The following is a 19,831-nucleotide window of genomic DNA, read 5'->3' as shown; positions in this document are numbered from 1 at the left end:
GTAGTAAAAGAAATACCGCTGAATGAGAAAGTCTGTCTAAACTTTTGACTGCTACTGTAGTCTAATGTCATAATCTGTATCTATAGATAAACCATGATGGTGACATTGTCATTTGCAGTCTGTAGGGCTGATATACAGGATTAATACACAATGGGAAAAATGACTTGAACCAATATTAGCCCCCGACAGGCATCTTGAAATAAGCAAATAAGCAATGGTGGTCGTACATTGCAAATGTTTTAATCAGTGTGTCTGACAACCAGCAAAAATGTCCAGCACTGCAGGAAATGATGAGCTCAATGTGATATCCTGGAATTGTGTATACACTTATATTCACTCAGGTCCATATAGACCATGAGACACTGACATGATTTTGGTAATTTACCTGTGCCAGGGTCCAATATGGACATATGGACCTAACTGTAAATAACAGTTTGTGGTATTCAGGGTCTCAAGGGGCAGCTGAGGTACGGAGGGGGTCATCAGAATCACATCCCTGCCTTTTGCAGATGACATGGTTCTGTTGGCTTCATTAGACCATAACCTTCAGCACACACCGGGATGTTTTGCAGCCGAGTGTGAAGGGGCTGGGAGGAGGGTCAGCGCCTCCAAGTCCAAGGCCAACTGTGGATTGATCCTTCTGGTTGGGGACGAGTTCCCTCCCAAGAGACGGAGTATTTCGCTGGTACAGTGGAGCAAGAGATGGACAGGTGCGGCAGCTGCAGTAATGATAGCGCTGTATTGGATTGTCGTGGTGAATAGAGAGCTGAGCTGTAAGGCAAAGCTTTAAGTTTACCAGCTGATCTACATTCCAACCCTCACCTATGGTCATGAACTTTCGGTAGTGACTGAAAGGTTGGCATTGTGGCAAGGAAGACATCTGGAGTAGTCTCTGAGTAGAGTAGCTGGAATATGTTGCTGGGAGACAGACGTCTGGAATTCATTGACCTGACCACTGATGGATGGATGGATGGATGGATGGATAAAAATTGTCAAAGAACCACCGTTCTTATTATCTAAAGATATTTAACCTTGTCATTGAGCGCTTAAGGATAGGTAAAGCTTACAGTCCACTTTGATTGTTATCATGAGATACATCATGATTATCAACATTATTAACAACAGAAAAAAATAAAAATAAAATGGATAAATGTGGTTTGTCCAGTGCACTAAAATCTCCTCACACCCCAGTGCTGTTTCTTGGGGTTGTTTAGATATTCAACATGCATAACTACACCCTCCAGAGGTCATAATGAAATTAAATGTCTGGATGCAAATTTCAATTAGGCAGTAGTAAAGAGTTTCCAAGTATCACATCATTTAATACTAAAATCCTCATAGCAGAGCTGTGGTCAAATGAATTACTGGTGTGTGAGATATTGAATGTGACAGATGAATGAACAAACAAATAGAAGTTACAGACCCCAGCTGCTTCAAGCAATCATGAGATAGGCAACAGCACAATGGAGAGGGGATCATGAGAGCTTGATCCTGATGTAATTTCAGTGGGGAGAAATATTCTGAGCAAGGTGTCAGAATGAAAGAGTGCATTGCATTTTTACTTTAGCTTTAACCTTGGTTTTATGGACCAGATGTGTTGATGAAAAGTAAACAACTTCGACTTTACATTTCCAAAACACTGAACATGTATCTAAGAAACATGGCTGTGGAGAAACACACGGCAAAAATGCTATGGTAATTAAGTTATTCTCTGGTGTTTTTTGTTCTTGTTGTTGTATTTTTTCCTCCCGTGACGCTTTGCTTTGTGGTAACCCATTAGCCTCCAGCTGTGTGCCTGAGGCTGGTGCTGCATGCACACTGAAATTATGAACTGAATGAAAAAGAAAAGCTGTTTCCTCAAAGCTCAGCAAAACCAAGTGTTCTTCAGGCTACACTGCAAACAGTGTGAAGCAGTCAGGGCTGCTAGTGATGAAGACACGAGGAATAAAGAAAATAATAACAAACAAAACAAAACCACCAGAAAATAATATAATTGTCCACTAACAGTTATCAGTTTGACCTGGGCGGAAGATATCAGCTTAACAATTTGAGTGACACAACTAATCATTGAACAATGTCCATGAGTTTCACACTGTCTCAATATTTGGCCTGCCCTGTTTTACTTTTATCAGTGATTTATCCAAGTCTCAGGAGTAGTGGGTATACTCTTAATTTATGCAAGTCAGACTGCCTCAGGTATTGACATTTTATTTTTTTGTAAATATTTATTTGTTGAATGATGCTTGAGGTACAGTCAAATAGTAATTTACCATTAAGGGAAAAGCATCCAAATATTCCCATCCCACCCTCCAACCTCCTCCCATATATGGTTCTCTATTTCTTTAGATTTTACTAAAGCACTAGTGTTGGTCCAGAAGAAATCGTAGCGCTACTATCAGTCACAAACAGTGATGGAAGAGGCAGCATAAATATTTAATCCAGATTTTCTGAAAGGCTAAAGGTTTCTTTCTTACATAAAACAATATTTTTTCAGAAGTACAACAAGATACAAGCTCATTGATCCACTGTCGTATTGATAGTGGCAGAATAAAGTATTTTTTTGTTATAGTTGACATTTACACAATGCATGTCTCCAAGTATCCACAGCTTAGGGCTCTTTTCAACTTTTGAAGTTAAAGCAATACAGTGTCTCCAAAAACCTCCAAAGCATGTGTAGGAGATTATTTGTTATTTTGCACTATTGACACATGGGGAAATATTATTATCAATACTGTGTAATCTATAGGGGGTGTAGTATGTTCTATGAAATATATTGAAGGGTATTTACATTTACAATAAATATAACTGGATGATAAATTCCAGGTTTCCAGGATCATGTTAGTCCTGATGTTTTTTAACCATGTTCTCAAAGTTACAAAACGGTCAATAAAAAAGGATGTGAGGTTTCTCACTGGAAGTTAATTTAGCAATATTTTATTGAATTTTCAACAGAGAAGACACAAACACAAATAACTGCAGAGAGGGATAACAGCTCTTACATCACAAAATCAATGAGGGGTCTAAGTTTTATTTAAAATTAAACATTTTCACAAAATTACATATCAGAGGTTGCTGCTAAACACAATTTAAGATCCCACTTCTTAATTACAGTTTACAAAACGTTGATATGCCCTCATAGAATCTATTAATTAACTATGTACAGCTCAAAGAAGCTGGTTTATCAGCTCATCTGCTATCTCCATATCTGGATGATGGACTGATGTCCACTGATAAGTCCATGATAGTCCATCTATTGGGCCTCATGCATGACCGTTGTTCTATTTTTCACCTATATTCATTGTTAAGCAAAAAGATGAAAATAATAGCTCTTGTCTTCACATTTGATCACAACTGATTTAAGTACCCTGTGCAAATCTCAAGCTGTTATGACAGGAAAAGTTATATTCAGAAAGGAGATGTTGACCTAACAAAAGTGAGAAATGAAAGAGAAAGGCCACACAAGGGCAGCAAAAAGAAAATGCTATGCAGTGATATAAGCTTTACTGAATGAAGTGCAGCAAAATATGTTTATTATTTTGTACTAACAAGTGGGCACACTGGCGTGGTGGTTAGCACTGATTTTTGCATGTTCTCCCTGTGTCTGCGTGGGTTCTTTCCGGGTACTCCGGCTTCCTCCCACTGTCCAAAGACATGCATGTATGTGTAGAGGAAAAGGAGTTTAACCTGAAAATGAAGCTAATATCTGCTGTCATGCAAACTACTACAACCACAGGAGGAGACCGGGACACTGTCAAAACTACTGACATGGATGAGTGCATGGAGCCATCATCAACACTAAACCATAGACTGTATATAAATATGGACAATGCATCCCCACTTCTTTGCATTGGCCAAACTGATGCTACAATTCTAGGAATATGGGCAATGCCATCTTGCAAGTTTGGAGCCAGAGTCTGCCCAGTAAGGTATGAGAGTGGAGCCACATGGAGCCGCATTATCGATGACTCGCCCACACTTACGCCAGACTCACTCACATTTTCATTTAAAATTACTGATGTGTATTTTAGTGTTTTAGTTTGGCCCAAGTCCTGTCCATAAACATGGGGGGGGGGGGGGGGGGTGCTTATGACCTATACTGCAACCAGCAGTATGCATGTGATGTCACCAGGGGGATTTCACTTTTGACCAGTGTGAGGTGACACTCGGAGACACGTTATCCATATTTATACAGTCTACGTCTCACCAACCCACCACACACATTTATTTCTTTTACAAGTCCCAAAGAAATAAATGTGTGTGGACATGATATTGAATAAGTGCAAACATTTAAATTTAACAAGTGAATGAATTATTGTGGCGTTATTTAGTATTTCACATCATAAAATGCATGTTGGATTCCACGTGTACTGAAGCACGGGTGAAAGCACTCTTTCTCTTACCTAAGAACAAACCAGGAGTATGCTATTATTGATGAATGCCGCAAATGCTCTAAAATTGTGTTTATGGACAATGTAGAATCAAATCTGTGTGTACCCATTGTTCCTGAATGAGGCCCATTGTCTTCAAGTAACATGGACTGCAAAGTCTTGCAACACTACTTGTAAATTCCAATCTGAATGTGGATGCGCATCTTGCAGATATTAGTCTCTATTCCCTGCCATTAGAACTCCATAATATTAAGTGCGAACCACACCTGAACCATGGGAACAATTTACTCTATTTACATGTTGCAGTGTAAAAGAATTAAATGTAGTAGTGAAAAGAAAGCATTTCAAAAAAATATTTGCCCATTCTTTAGGCTTTCTGTTTGTTCTGTTTGTTTTTGGGACACATTGAAATCATTTAGTTAATAAGCTGATAAATAAATACATTTTAGAATATGTATTTCTCTCTTAACCACTTAACCAATCTGTGCCAATAAAGTTGCATGCAAAATCACTCTACTCAGACAACAACTCATCAGTACAACAGTACCACCGTGGAATCTACAATGATTCCATGGTGATCATGAACAGATGTGTTGCCATTTACCAGTTCAGCATTTGCAAATGTAAGGGAAACTACCTACTGACTCCTCACAGTCATCAGATTCAGAACATTTGATTTTAGGTACAGCATTTCCTGTATAAAGAACAGTGGCACTGCAGTTGATAATGTGATGTAATCCAGAAAGTATTCAAACCCCCACAGTTTTTGCATACCTTATATTGTAGAGTTAATTTAAAATGTAGCCAACAGCCATGCAAATGTACTAAATATGGAATTTTTTTATTTACAGAAGTATTCATTCTTAGTATTCGACATTTTGGGTCTTCTTGGGTGCATTTTTACAGGTTCTGTAAAAACTGTCAAACTGGATGGGAAGTGAATGTGAACTGACATGTTAAGTGTGCAGAAATAGGAGTATTTTAATGAATGAATTGAAATGTTCTGGAACAAGAAATTGATCAACAAAAGTATACTGAATATACTGTATGTTGTATGTGCATATGTTTGGTCAAAGAAAAATTTTTCCTTTTCTTAATCTTCTTAAATATTGTAAGACAATGTTGTTGGACTAAATGGACGTGGTACTGTTGCTATTTTTTGTAATTAAGAGGCTCCTGTCTCTACAGCACTCTTCAGTATTATATAAAATTGTTTCCAGTAAAACTGAGAGCTACTTGTTTGCCAGTAAGAAGAAAGCCGTCAAACATCTTTTCCTTGAAAACAGAAAAGTGTTGCAACAACTGCAATCAGTCTTTTGTGTTCATTTCCAGATAACCCACGTATGGTGAGTCATGTGCCAGTCACAATCCAGGTCCTGGATGTCAATGACAACACTCCATCCATCTTTGGGGGCAACAGTGCCATCATAGTGTGTGAGAGCACCAAATATGGACAGGTAAGATATTACTGCTCTAACCCAAAAATATGTGAATGTTTGTGATTTGTGATGATAGCATGCACATAAAATCCCACTACATGTTAACAGTTAATGAATTTTAACTTTGAAATGTATTATTGTACATCACTGAAAACGCAGAAATCAATACTGCAAGCCATGTAAGGCAAAACAACATCTCTAAAGCTCTCAATGTCTAAAGTATGTGCAAATCAAATATATGAACACGACCTTGCGTTTATCTCTCAAGTAGAAATGTATACACATGCATAAAGACACATTTTCCTCCCTATATTTATCTCTCTCACACACACTTAAAAAGCCATGCTGGCACGCACAAACATTCATGTTGATGTGTAGCTTTTTTCTGGTGTGTCTGACACCATCATTGGGGGATTTATCAGCTGAGCTGCAGACTTTGCAGCTTCTTGAACCCATAAATTATTCAGTCTGAAGAGCTTCCGCTGCTGGGCTAGATAGCAGCAGAGACGATCACATTAAACCCAAACACAGGTCTGCCTTACTTCCACAACCGCCTCACTCCCAGCCTCTCTGTTCCACAGCAAGGCCAATTCAGAACCACGCATGATAAATCACTTTTTTCAAGAAAGGCACTGACCTGCAGCAGTTTAACTACTGTCCTCTAGTGCACCTTCACACACAGATAACACGTCACATGCATTTACTTGGCCTTATTACAGTGTACGTATTGGTTTCTCTCATTATCTGTCCACCATCCTTTCATGCTAGTATACACTCAAGCGGTTCGTGTGTGTTTTGTGGGCATTATTGAGTACTGTATGTAATCACTTAGCTAAGCTTCAGGCAACAGTCAACACGTGCTAGGACAGTCAATGGAGGACTCTTTTTTTGCATGAAATTGACGCCAAGAAATTCATGTATACAACATCTGTTGTGACAAATGTTTTGTGTTGCATTTAGGTCTTCAGCAGCATAGCATGCATAATTGATTATTGCCAAACAGGCTGTTTAGGTTGTGGGGCATCCAGTGTATTTAATACTCATTTCTTGTTTGCTGTGTTAAGTCCATGGAGAACTGTGTCAGATGTAAGCCTTAAAGCTCAGTAATACACTGAAAAACACTTGCTTATTTACTCTGAAGAAACATTATTTACATTGTAGCCCAAACTGGAACAGGTTATAACAGATTATAGGTTTTTGGACTCTAATACGGTTTATGAATACCACAAATGCATTTTTTTTTTGGCTTCACAAAATGGAGGTAGGAGCCAAATGCACACACACAGGGGCATGAGACAGAATGAATAACAAAAATCAGTTCAATAAAAATTACAAATACAGAAAATACGAAGTGCTGCTGAAACCACACCTTCCTTTAACTTTAAGTAAAATTAACTGAATTAGTATAATTTGAACATAAATGATCTGTTCACATCTTAATGATACAATATATAACAGCTCAGAGCATATGAACCAGGTTCTAAAAATAATGAAATCAAAGAAAAGAAGAACCTGGGGAAAGGCAATTAGTAATACATGATGTCAACATTTTCACAAAACTAGGTGCAAGAATAAGGCTATAGGCCATAATAAGGAGGTTTATCATACTGGGTCATGCTGTGTAAACAATGAATTATGGCCATGCTTTGCACAAAATTGCTAGAGGTCACTGACTTAGGTCATCTCAGGCTGTGTGCACTGAATGTGAACAATTAAAACATAATTCAGGTCAGCTTCTGTCTTTACAGTCTAATTTAATTTTTAATTCCCAATGATCCCCTTATTCTGTTGCCTTTGCTCTTCAGCATTTTTATTTGTTTGTTTTATTTACCAGGTGATTCAAACCATCCGAGCAGCAGATCTGGACAACTTTGCAAATGGAAAGTTCTCTTTCTATGTACCTGATGATTACCAAGCTAACACGAATTTTACTGTGAAGGACAATGGAGGTAAGATGGTAATCAAATACAAATCAAATTTCTTCTTCTCTTTTTTTAATATCATATTTGTACATTTTATGTTTAAGTTGCTGCATCGTAGGCCTTTGAGGAAAGAAATTTCAATCCTGTGAATGTGTTACACATGTCAGAATTGACAATAAAGCTGACTTTGACTTTGACAATTAGTAAGATGGGCAGATTGCGAGTGAGGTATTCTTCTCGAATTTTTGTAATTGTCCGAAATTCAGAAAGAAAAACTCTGAAAGCTTGGTGGAAATGCCAAGATAATTAATGTTATGTCTTGCTATTGTCAAGGTGAGCTTTCCACCCACAGTGTTCCAGTCTTCCTTACACATTAAATTTTCAAAATGCTTTACAGAACTCCCTTTTAACAGGAAGAAACCTTGAGCAGAATCCAACTCATATGGAGGAACCCATCTGCCTAAGGCCGCAGGGTAGAGACAGAAAAAGAGAGAAGAGAGAGGATAGGAGGAACGAGATAAACATACATCTGTGATACATACATACATCATTAGATAATGAATCTCTGAGATGTTTAGGGCCAAATACAATAACTTCTGTTTTGAACTGGCTGATGGTTCCTGCAACTGCCCCATGGCAAATGATTACATCGATACAAGCAGCTAGAAGGCTGGAATCCCTGGTTTCCTTGGATGCATCGAGCACTCCCCCTTGACTTGGGAACAAATCCAGCAGGCGAAGAGGGAGAAGAGTGCGGTTAGACCTCACCAACGCGTAAGGTTCAGTACCGCACAAGTTGATAGACTTTTTCCAGAGTGTGTTAAGAACATCATCGCCAGATACTTTAACAATCTGCATATGTGCTTTGCTCTGGAAAGCTGCACAACTGGATGGCAAAGGCTGGAGTGTGGAATCGCCATGGGATGTGCCATCTCCCCCCTCCTGTTCTTGACAGCCTTCCAAATCTTCCTCAGAGGGGCCAGGCAGGTAGTCTGAGTCATCAGACTACCATCAGGGGAGAGGTTTCCACCACTAAGGAGCTACATGGAAGACGTCATGATAATCCTTCAGACGGAGCCATGTACAACACGGCTCCTCAAGCGTTTTGATGAGCTGATCTCATGGTCAAGAATGAAGGTAAAGGCAGCAAAATCAAGAAGTCTCTCAATAAGGAAAGGAGTGCCCAAAACAAGACCTCCTTTGTTGCTGGAGGAGAGCCAATTCCACAGCTTGCGGAAAAATCACTCAAAAGTCTGGGGAGGTAGTATACTGCAGACTTGTCCGACAGACAGATGGGGAAGCAGGCCAAACAACAACTTGCTGAAGGACTGGCAAAGATCAACCAAAGCCAGCTACCAGCACACACTGTACCAACGTGTGATGTGGCCACTAAAGAGCTGCAAGGTCCCCATGTCAGAGGTCAGCAGGATGGACAATCTAGCCAACAACTACAACAGGAAGTGGATGGACTTGCCCCGCTGCTTCTCAGATGCAGTCTTCTTTGGATGGAACATGCTGGAGCTCCCTTTGAAATCCATCAGCCTCGGGTACAAGCAGGAGAAGACTCACTTTGTATTGGATATGAAGGACTCCGCTGACCATCTAATAAGATGCAAAAGTCCAAGTCCGCACAGGCTGCAAGTGGAAAGCGCCTGCTGAAGTAGAGAATGCCATCTCCAGCCTGCAACACAAAGAGGTGATGGGGTCAACCCTGCTCCATGACAGTTCTGGTCCAAAGCCTCTAAGAGGCAGTGGAAGACCATGGTGACAAAGTCACCAGGGTGGAGCAGGAGCGCTTCCACATAAGGGGCCTGGACGCGATGGGAGGCTACCGTGCAGAGGCGCATCAGCTGGGCAGACATCTGGAGGATGCCATTCTGTCAGGATGCAAGCTGGCACTGACCCAGGGAAGATATCAGTCCTCATGATTGAGCTTACTATCCCCTGGGAAGAGGGCATGACAGCAGCCCATGAGAGTCTGTGAAGGTTCTCAGTCATCCAGGTCATGGTAAATCCAAAAAGGGTTCAAAAAAGGCAAGTCCAGTTGCCTTTTTTGAACCCTTTTTGGAAAGCCCATTAGAGGAAACACCTCAAGTATTCCGAGCTGGCATCGGAGTGCCAAGATTTTGGCTGGAAATACAGGATATATCCTGTGGAGGTTGAAAGCAGGGGCTTTGTCGGCAAGGCAGCAGTTCAACTGTTCCGCAGTGCTGGGATGACGGGGACAAGTCTGCGAAAAGCCGTGAAGGAGCTGGGAGAGGAGGCTAAGAAGGCGAGCAACTGGCTGTGGCTTCGGAGAAAGGAAAATAGATGGGGACAAACAACCCCTTAAGAGCAGCTGCAGTTGATGGGTCTCTTAGGTATAGCAGGTTGTCATCTGCATACATATACTGTATATATGAGATGTCCTCAGAGTTATTTTACAAAATAATTACAATTTAATATGATGACCCAACTTTCAAGTAAAAACAAATTATACTCAGGAAATTGGCTGGGCTTTGACTGGGCTTTCAGAGTACTTAAACTACTTAAGTGCCACAAAAGCAACTGATAATTTGATTGAAAACAGATTGCACTACTACTTTCTGAAACTTTGAAAACTATTTATCCAGTGCAACTTTACTTCTCCATCTTTGACATACAGTACACTTGCCACATTTTTACTTGTTCTGCTCCTGCATCACTTCAAATTATGATGTCGCTTGATCCGCGATTACACGGAATGATGTCTATGTAGACTGAGCTACCTTGGGCAACCAGCATTTCTTGCTGCAACTTCCTAAAGTGCTGTTTTATTTTCTCTTCCAGCTTTCATTCATTAACTGTTCCTCTCAATTGTTTTATCTTTCTTCTTTTATCCGATCAACATTTTTCTTACTTTCCACCCCATCCTTCTTACTTTCTGTCTCCAGACAGCACAGCCAGTATTCTATCTCGCTGGCGTGAAGGCTCCATTCAGGACAAACATCAGGAGTTCTTCAGTCTGGTAGTGGTGGTGGCTGACGGTGGGGAGCCCCCTCTCAGCAGCACTGTTACACTCTCCCTCAGGGTATGTGCATGTCAAAGAAACACCAGGGGGCGCAACAGCAACATCTGCCAGGCACAGGCCTTCCTTTCATCTGCTGGCCTCAGCACCGGAGCCTTTGTGGCCATACTTCTGTGTATTGTTATATTATTAGGTAAGTATATGCGGCTTATATTTCCCCACATGCTTTTCCTTCTTTGTTTGCATAGTCAGTGTGAGAGCCATTAACTAAACCACGTGTAGAATTCTCCAGTTTGTGTGTTGGATTGATAAACCATTAATTTATACCATATGCTAACATACACCAACCAACACAGTGTCCTCAACCAGCCAACTATTTTCTCTTGCTTGGTCTCAAATTGACATAGACAGAACACATGACGCATTCTTTAGATATGTTATATTGAAGCACTCAGTACAACATATCTAAAGAATGTGTCATGTTTAGTTGTTGGAAGTAGGTTCTCAGGATGATCCTCTTCTGTTTTTCAAAGAATCATATTTGATAGCAATCAGTGACTTTCCTCAGGTTAAAAAGTATTGTGGATGATGTATTGTCTCTGATTCATTGTATCCATCTTTCTTTCCCTTTGTTATTACTTTCTTTCTTTTACTTCCACTGATCATTTCCCTTTAGCCATAGTGACACTGTTCACCCAGCTACGAAATAAGAAAGCAAGCAATGAGCCCTTGATTCTTTCTGAAGAGGACATCAGAGAAAATGTGGTAACCTATGATGACGAGGGAGGTGGGGAGGAGGACACTGAGGCATTTGACATTGCTGCACTTAGAAATCCCAAAGGCTCCAAACCTTGCAGGAAGTTCCACACCTACCTCAGTCATGGACCAAGCGTATACAGCGAGGATGACGAGATTGGGGATGACGTGGAGGGGATCGTCGTAGTGAAAAGAAAAGCTCGGGAGAGGGATTACAGGAACTATAGTCCAGAGTCTGAACCTGCCTGGTTTGTCATTGACTATGTTCCTCGAGACATCAGCCAGTCAGCACCTTCACTTCTTCTAGATGGTCATGACATATTTCAGCAGATCATCCAGCAGAAGGTGGCCAAAGCAGACTCTGACACTCGGGGCCCACCTTATGACTCTCTTCAAACATATGCCTATGAAGGCCTCGGGTCTTTGGCTGGGTCAGTCAGTTCTCTGGGCCTAACTCAAGGAGTGCCCGAACTAAACACTGCAGACTTTGAAGACTGGGAGCCAGAGAGGCAAACACTAGAAAAAATTGTTGGAGAGCAAGTGGCTACCTGCGAAGCTAACCCAGATTCTTAAAAACTATTTTCACTTATTTTCTACATTTGTCCTGATTTGCTGAAGCAAATTTTACTTGTGCCATTTCAACCTGGTCACACAATACTGCCACAAAAAGCAGTCAGTGAGTTAGGAACTGAGATATCATGTGAAACATGATATGATACATTCACACTCTAAATGGGAACATATCCTAGCTTGTGTACTTTGCTGAAATGGACAAAATCCAAACTGACAGATGAGCATTACTTTCAAGTGACATGCCAATGAGATTTGTTGTTGTCGTCTTATGCTCCTCAGAATGTCCCAGCATTCTACATTCAGCTTCATCCATTGAATAGAATTATGGAAACATGGTGATTGATTTGTTAGGGCTTTTAACAACTGGTGTAGTCTATTACTTGCCAATTTTGTAAGATCAAAAACCATTAATATGTTTGCATGCACAATGTGACAGTGGGATCCAGAAGCAATAGTTTCCCAGGTGATATTACTGACATTTGACCCTAATACTTGGCCAGAACGCCAAGAATATTATGTCTGTGAAGGTTCTCAGTCAACCATGTCATGGTATTAAAATCAAGCTGAAACAAGGGCAGCTGGACTAGGAGAATTTCTTGATGATTTTTCAAGTAGCTTCTTCAATTCTGAAAGACTGGTGGGAAGGTGGGGTTTAAATAAGAACTGTGGGTATTGCCCTTCAGAAAACCACATTAATGACCAGATTCTTATCTGTAGTTGGAGGAAACTGTTTTGCTACCCCACTGAATGGTAAACTAACTACCCATTAACTAGCCTGGGTGTTCCCATACTGCTTTGCGCGCGATTTCATTCTCGCTGCAAAAGCAGTCTGGAAACCATCGCCCATATTTTCGCCTGAAATAGGGAACCAATCACAGAACGGGGGGGGCAGCAAGACGATGACGACGTCTATGCGCGACACCGAAGCTTGTAGTGTGTTAATCCAACATGGCAGCGGACCTAACGTTACCGTTCGATGCAGCCTTAGACAATGTTTTAAGTAGCTTAGAACGCAAGTTTATTTTAAAAAAAGAGCAACGTTTGGCGTTGAAAGACTTCATTGCCAAGAAGGATGTGTTTGCTCTGCTACAAACAGGCTTTGGCCTGCTTTGGCTATGAATCGCGCGCAAGGCAGCATGGGAATTACCAGGCGCATTTGATAGACATTCGTAGCGCCCAATAAACGGCTCTAGGCATTTGTAAAACCACGCCTCAAATACGAGAAAATAAACACGTAGTTTCCAGACCAGCATCTCATTGAGATGTGCAGTCGAGTCAGCCAGGCTACCCATTAACAGCCAAAAACTGCAATCTCTGGCCAGTAACAGGTCAATGATGGGTCACCAACAATGGCCACTTGGATGCGTGGGGAAACCTCTTCAGGAAATTCTACAAGTCCAGTTACCCTTGATTCAGCTCTTTTTTGGATACAAAAATAACATGTGATCTCTCCTGGCCATTTTTCCAGTGCAGGAACTCAACAATACATAACCCTTGAGAGATCGAACAACAACAGAGACAGTAATCTAACAGTTAGCTAGGTAGTGGATTAGTAAATTGTTGCTACAGTTGCTCTTACAACACAAACATCTAGGACTGGGCAGTTTCGCAGAACCAGTACCCCACAGTGGAGAGGTGGTTAGCACTGATGCCTCACAGCGAGAAGGTCCCATGTTCGAATCCATGGGCCGACTGGGCCTTTCTCTGTGTGGAGTTTGCATGTTCTCCCTGTGTCTGCGTGGGTTCTCTCCAGGTACTCCAGCTTCCTCCCACCGTCCAAAGACATGCTGGTTAGGTTCATTGGTGATTCTAAACTGGCCGTAGGTGTGAGTGTGAGTGTGAATGGTTGTCTGTCTCTTTGTGTTAGCCCTGTGATAGACTGGCGACCTGCCCAGGGTGTACCCCGCCTCTCGCCCGATGACAGCTGGGATAGGCTCCAGCAGACCCCGCGACCCTTAACAGGAATAAGCGGGTACAGAAGATGAATGAATGAATGAAAGTACCCCAGTTCCAGACAGCAATACTACAGCTAACACACCAACAACAAAATGTCTTGAAATGTAGTGCAACTAATGTTACCCACCTATTGTATTAAGCATAAACAGAGCAACTTCCGTATCCATCCTCAGGTTTTCAAGAGGTCTTTCTAATGTTAGAGAACCTTCCAACAATGCCTCCTCGCCCTTGCCTGATTATAAAAAAGCAATTTCTGTTTGTCTTTATTCAACTGTTTTATGGTTATCTCTCTTTCTTGATGTTCATATTAGTATCAATCAGATTAACTATCCCTCTTCTGAAATGTTTCTCTGGTTTACACTACCCCCTTTCACCATTTCCTTAATAGTGATAATTTCACAATATGCCTGAAGACTGGTCATTTTAGGAAGGCTACTCTTAATTTCAGGTAGATCAGACTACTTATTATGTGCAGGGACAATCAATCAGGCTTTACTTAGTGATGGATATTAGTTACAGTTGTACACATCATCTGAGCGCTTTTGAGTTGATTATGTTTACAATAAACCTGCTCTGATTCGTTGAAGGAATATCCAGTTGCGTGCTGGGGTATTACTTTTCTCTGTATTGGTGGAAACAGGCTCCATAATAAATTACAAATGGTGTGTTACCAGACTCATATTCTAAGTCCTATCATATTCTAATTAGGGGTTGTACATACAAGTCGACCAGTCAGTTTGTCAACTTCACTGCAGTGCCATGCCGCTTTAAGCATCATGTCAACTGGTCACTGGTGACAATAACAACACGGATAGAAGACAGGTAAAGAGCCCGGTGGGTCATTGCAACAAATGACTTCACCAACCGCCCCACGGTGACAGAGAGAAGGAGGCTGTAAATCAACGATTGCTGGTGAAAGTTATCAGATCTTTAGCTGCAGTATTCCGAGAAGACTTAAGAGAAGTACCGCTTTTCTTTTTTAAATCAGACGAGACCATATCCCATCTTACAACATGCTATAGAGTACTATTAAATGTTATTAGGCTATACATATCTGCAGTGCACAGTATGCAGCTCATGAGCTGTCTGTTCTCAGCATGTATACAGGTCAAGAATATGGGTTTCATTATTGCAAAGCATTACTTTCTAATGTGTTTTTATAAGTGACGTCATAAGCGACTAGTTGAGTCGACTTGACTTTCATCACATAATAGTCAACTTTAAATAAAGTGAACACATGAAACCCCCAATTCTGATGGCGACTGGGTCTGGGAACGTGAAGTTACTACGATCCTGCATTATTCATAAACCTTCCAGAACACCCTTGATGGTTTTCATCTATTTTAAAACTGAATACAAAGACAAAAACAGAGGCAGAGCATTAGATTCATTGTGAGAATTGGTAGCAGTCACTTTTTTGAGTTTCCCTTGTATATTACAAACTTTTGGATTTACAGCAGGAAAAACTGAAGTCATTTTTATGTGCTGTTTGGCCGATAAGTAAAATTATTTGTGGGACGGATAACTCATTAAAACATCCACTGATATAATTCCTGATTTTGTTTCACTCCTGTGAATATGTGACCCCTCTGAAATAGCAAAGTGACAAAATTTCATCCAGGGTGTTGCAGTGTTTTTGCAGTTTGTTCTGATGCACCTGCATCCCTGGATTATCTTTTAATAAAACAGTTAATAACATCCCATTCCAATGTTTTCTACTACTAAAATGTCTCCAGACACAAATCACCTGAAATCGGTTTGCATTGGAATACTCCTATGTGAATGAATTTCTGCTTTCCATGCAATTTGACTGCCTGTTATTTATGCCAGAGGCGGAGAGATCCTCAGCCTCCTCTAAACGGCCTCTTGTCTCCAAATACTAATGCGGGCTTCTATATTTTGGCTCCTTTAGTTAAATATTGGTTGTTTAATTAATATAAATGCACAAGTAAACTTTGGTCGAAATGTTGAATGAAACTTTCAACAGTAAATCTACCAACCAGTCACGTTAAGTCAGTTAAATCGAGTCAAATCAAGTCAAGTCAGTTTTATTTGTGTAACCCTATTTCACTAAAAGCTACTTTGCCCCAAGTAATCTATACAATAATCTATATACTGTTCCCACCCTTCACCACCAGCAATGGCACGAGGAGATGAGGGATGCCAGAAGAGAAAGAACAATAATGAGAACACAAGGCAATGGCTACATATTTTATCTAATGAAGTTCCTGCATTGGAAAAAGGGGCTATCTGTCATCTGTGCCGGCTGACAGGTATGTATTCTGATAAATTACAATTCTACACACCAACACATAAACACCCACGGACCCGTTTCAAATCAGTGAGTGGACTATATTAATTTTTTTTTTCTCAAAGTTGTTAGTCAAAAGAAGAATAACAAGAAGAAATGCAGCTCAATGCCCTATATTTTATTCAATGAATAAAAAGATCTGGTGGTTTCAGAAAATTGGCTTCATCATGTGCTTTAATTCATTTTGGATCCATGTGTAGTCCTTGACAAGTGTCAGACTTATTTTCTATTGTTGGGTCTGGTGTGGCAGATGGCCTACTCTGGATTCTACTTAGGCCTATGTGTGGGTGGTAGCCAAGTGAAACTTACATGTCAGTTGTTTGTTAAACAATAATCACCTGCAATTAGAGGAAGTTATTTAAATTAAACTGGATGGTGTTCTGTTTTTGTCACAATTAGTGTATGTAATGACCCATAAACTCCATGCTCAATGTATGAGTAGGGCTCAGCACTGAGCCATGTGGGAAACTGGTACTGAGGGCTGAGGAGATGTGGAGGCTTCATCTAACCCTCTGTGGGTGATCCAACACAAAGTCCTTAGTCCAGAAAAAGATGGAGTGAGACAGTTCCAGGTCTGTACTTTTGGTCTCCAGTCTGTGGGGGAGGATGGTAGTGAAAACCAAGCTCACAAAGACACTGGGCCTCAAAGAGCTGCCTAGCGAAGCTCCCTTGCTGCTCTAGGTGGGTCAGAGAAGTGTGGAGAGTTGTTGCTACAGTGTCCTCTGTGGACATCAGTGGACCATTGTCAAGGACTTCAGACAGGATGGGATAACGGACTGTGATGGTGTTAGGGATTGATGTTTTTACCCCACAGAATAAGAGCAGCCTTTTTTAGAAGCATAAAGTACCCCAAAATGATGACCATAAAACAGCAGAACTCAGAGCTCTGTTTTTAATACAAAAAAAAAAAGGAAACTACAACCTGGCAGCGGTGATACTGGATGTTAATGATCTCAGGTTCCCAAACCCACAGACAAAAATTAAGTGACAGAATGCCTTAACACATGATCTTGAATACCTTTTGGACTAAACCATCTTTAAGATGCAAAGGTTGAAAATAAAAACAACATAACTAAGAAACTACAAATGTAAACAAAGAGTATTTAAACCCTTTTCAATACGATAACTTCAAAACAAATATTTTAATCTTAAATTAATGTTACTAGGCTTAACTTAAAAGAAAATGCAAAAGAAACCTCTAAATTCTAGATGGTGCAGTCTAGACAATGATTACAAATCAGATATCAATATTTGGAGGAAAATATATTAACTTAAGTAAATGTATTAATCAACTAAACAGGATCCATATTTAGTTAAGTAACACAAAGAAATATTCTAAATAAAAGTAAATATTCAAATAAATAAACGAAGAGCTTACCTGACAGGTGAGCAAGTGAATGCAGCTCCCTCACGCATGGGTGACTGATGGGTTGAAGATCTTGGTTAAGACCCTGACCAGCTGGTGCACACAGTCCTTCAGCACCTGTCCAGAGACACCATCAGATCCCACAGATTTCCTCAGGTTAATCTTCCTCAGTGTTCAGGTCACATTTTTAAGTAATCTGCTGTTACACAAGTCCTTACTTGTACTATCTATTTATTTATGAGATAATTAGGGAGGTTGGTGTATCTACGAACAGTCTTTGAAAACAACAGTGACCTCAACACATACTAAAAATATGAATAATTCATGACAAAAGTACTTAGGGGTCTGAAAGAGTGCAGTGCAAATAGCAGTTCTGTAAGCAGTGCACTGACTGATGGGATTCCCAGGTCCCTGCCAGCCACCTACGAAATATAACCACTAATGATTCTCACAGCATCATATTCGCATCACAGCATCAAACGTATCCCCTTCAGTTGCAATGTGTGTGTTTTAGCGATTAGAAAAAATACCAAAACATACTACAATTTCCCAAACTTACAAATTACTATTTGACAAGTAGTGAGATTGTTGTGAATTCTCTCATTATTTTCTGTTTTCTTGGGACTGGATTGAAAAGCACATTTAGTTCCCCCTGTTTCTGCAACCAATGGCACAACCTCTCTCCCTTATCTGATCTGCCCTCAAGCCACATTTGACCAAGAAATCAACAGGACCCCTGAGAAAACATGAATGATGGTACATGAAAGCAACCAGGATGATGCAACGCTTTTCATGAATGTCTTTGGATGGTGCTGTTTGAATATGAAATGTAAGAATTTTGATAACTTAAAGAAGACACTTCCCAAATGTGAAGTTGTTCTGGTCAGTGAAGTATAATGGCAGAAAATGGTAAATAAAAAAAGGGCTCAGGTTTAGGGGTTTTCTCCTCACATGTACAAGGTACAATATTTTAGGCCAACATTTGTGACTACTAGCAAGACATGATCAACAGTTGCACGGCAGATAATGTACTACTGCATCAGTTTTTCAATCAATTTCTGTGATTGCTAACCGGCCTAGAAGAAGCAGTGTTGGTTGCCGTTCAAATCTTCCCCAAACCGAACAGCAATTGAGAAGAAATGAAGTAGGAAACCCAACTGGACAGAGGAACGGTGTTGCTTCTGGCTGAACTAGTCAAAAAGTGTTTTGAGATGTAGATTTAGCCCCAAGTCATCACTGCTGCATTGTTGCATTTTTGCATTTTTCCTGTGAATAAATAGCTCAGTGTTGTGATGACTTTCATTTCCGGTGATATTGCGATTGTAACAAGCTTGATTGTCATTCAGTGTTTGGAGAATATCTCTCCTGCCTCTTCTTTCAGCCATTTTCTCCTCTGCTTAAGAAACTCCTAAGCCTCCTAAAAGTCCTCCTCCCTGCTCTTAACAGATCTCACCTTAGGAGCTCTCTTAAGAGCTAAGATTCTTTAGGAATAACTTTTATCTTTACTAGAATCTACTCCTAACTTTGAGGGGAAATTCTTAGAAAACATAATGATTCTAAGAATTTTCTTAGAACTTGGCCACTAGGAGCAACTCTTTGCGCTAAGAATCTTTAGGAATACGGCCCCAGGTCGGTACGGAGTAATGCCCTCTAGGGGTTTACCTGCTACCTAAAAGATTTTTGTCTTTCAAAACTGGAAAACCTTTCTTCAAATCTACCCCATCATCTGTGGTGTTCCTCAAGGTTACATTATAGAGCCCATATTACTTGTTTTATAAATCTATCTGCTCTATTTTCAGAAAATACAATATCTGGGGGAGTTGTGGAGTAGTGGTTAGAGGTGCAGCTTGGGACCGAAGGACAAAGTGAGATGTAGGATGGGTTGCTGGCAAACTGGGTTCTTGGAGAAACAGGGCAGAGTGGTCCCAAGCTTGAGACCGAAGGGTCCCAGGTTCGCCTCCTGCCGTGTCCATGGCTGTGGTGAGCAAGCATGTAACTCCCCAGGCGCGGTCCTTAGAGGCTGCTGCCCACTTCTCCAACTGTGCTTACTACTGTGTACAGTTGAACCACTAACCCAACGAATGGATGGGTCAGACAGCAGGAACTGCAATTTCCCCATTGCAGGACAATTAAA

At 40.6% G+C, this 19,831-nt stretch overlaps 1 protein-coding gene across 1 annotated transcript in view; it reads left to right on the top strand.

Moving 5' to 3' along the window:
* Positions 1 to 12,316, top strand: part of LOC311489230 (cadherin-18-like) — a 79,933-nt gene extending 67,617 nt beyond the window's left edge. Inside the window, exons 8-11 of the mRNA XM_084546205.1 lie at positions 5,721 to 5,845; positions 7,662 to 7,776; positions 10,662 to 10,928; positions 11,412 to 12,316. Of these exons, the coding sequence (XP_084402331.1) occupies positions 5,721 to 5,845; positions 7,662 to 7,776; positions 10,662 to 10,928; positions 11,412 to 12,064 (1,160 nt within the window). The 3' untranslated portion in view covers positions 12,065 to 12,316. The remainder of the gene's footprint in view (positions 1 to 5,720; positions 5,846 to 7,661; positions 7,777 to 10,661; positions 10,929 to 11,411) is intronic.
* The last annotated feature ends 7,515 nt before the right edge of the window (positions 12,317 to 19,831 follow it).

This window comes from Chelon labrosus (assembly GCF_963514085.1).
Source record: "Chelon labrosus genome assembly, chromosome: 6".
Lineage (NCBI taxonomy): Eukaryota > Metazoa > Chordata > Actinopteri > Mugiliformes > Mugilidae > Chelon > Chelon labrosus.
Note: the sequence above shows the minus strand (reverse complement) of the source record. Positions and strands in the feature narration are given on the sequence as shown.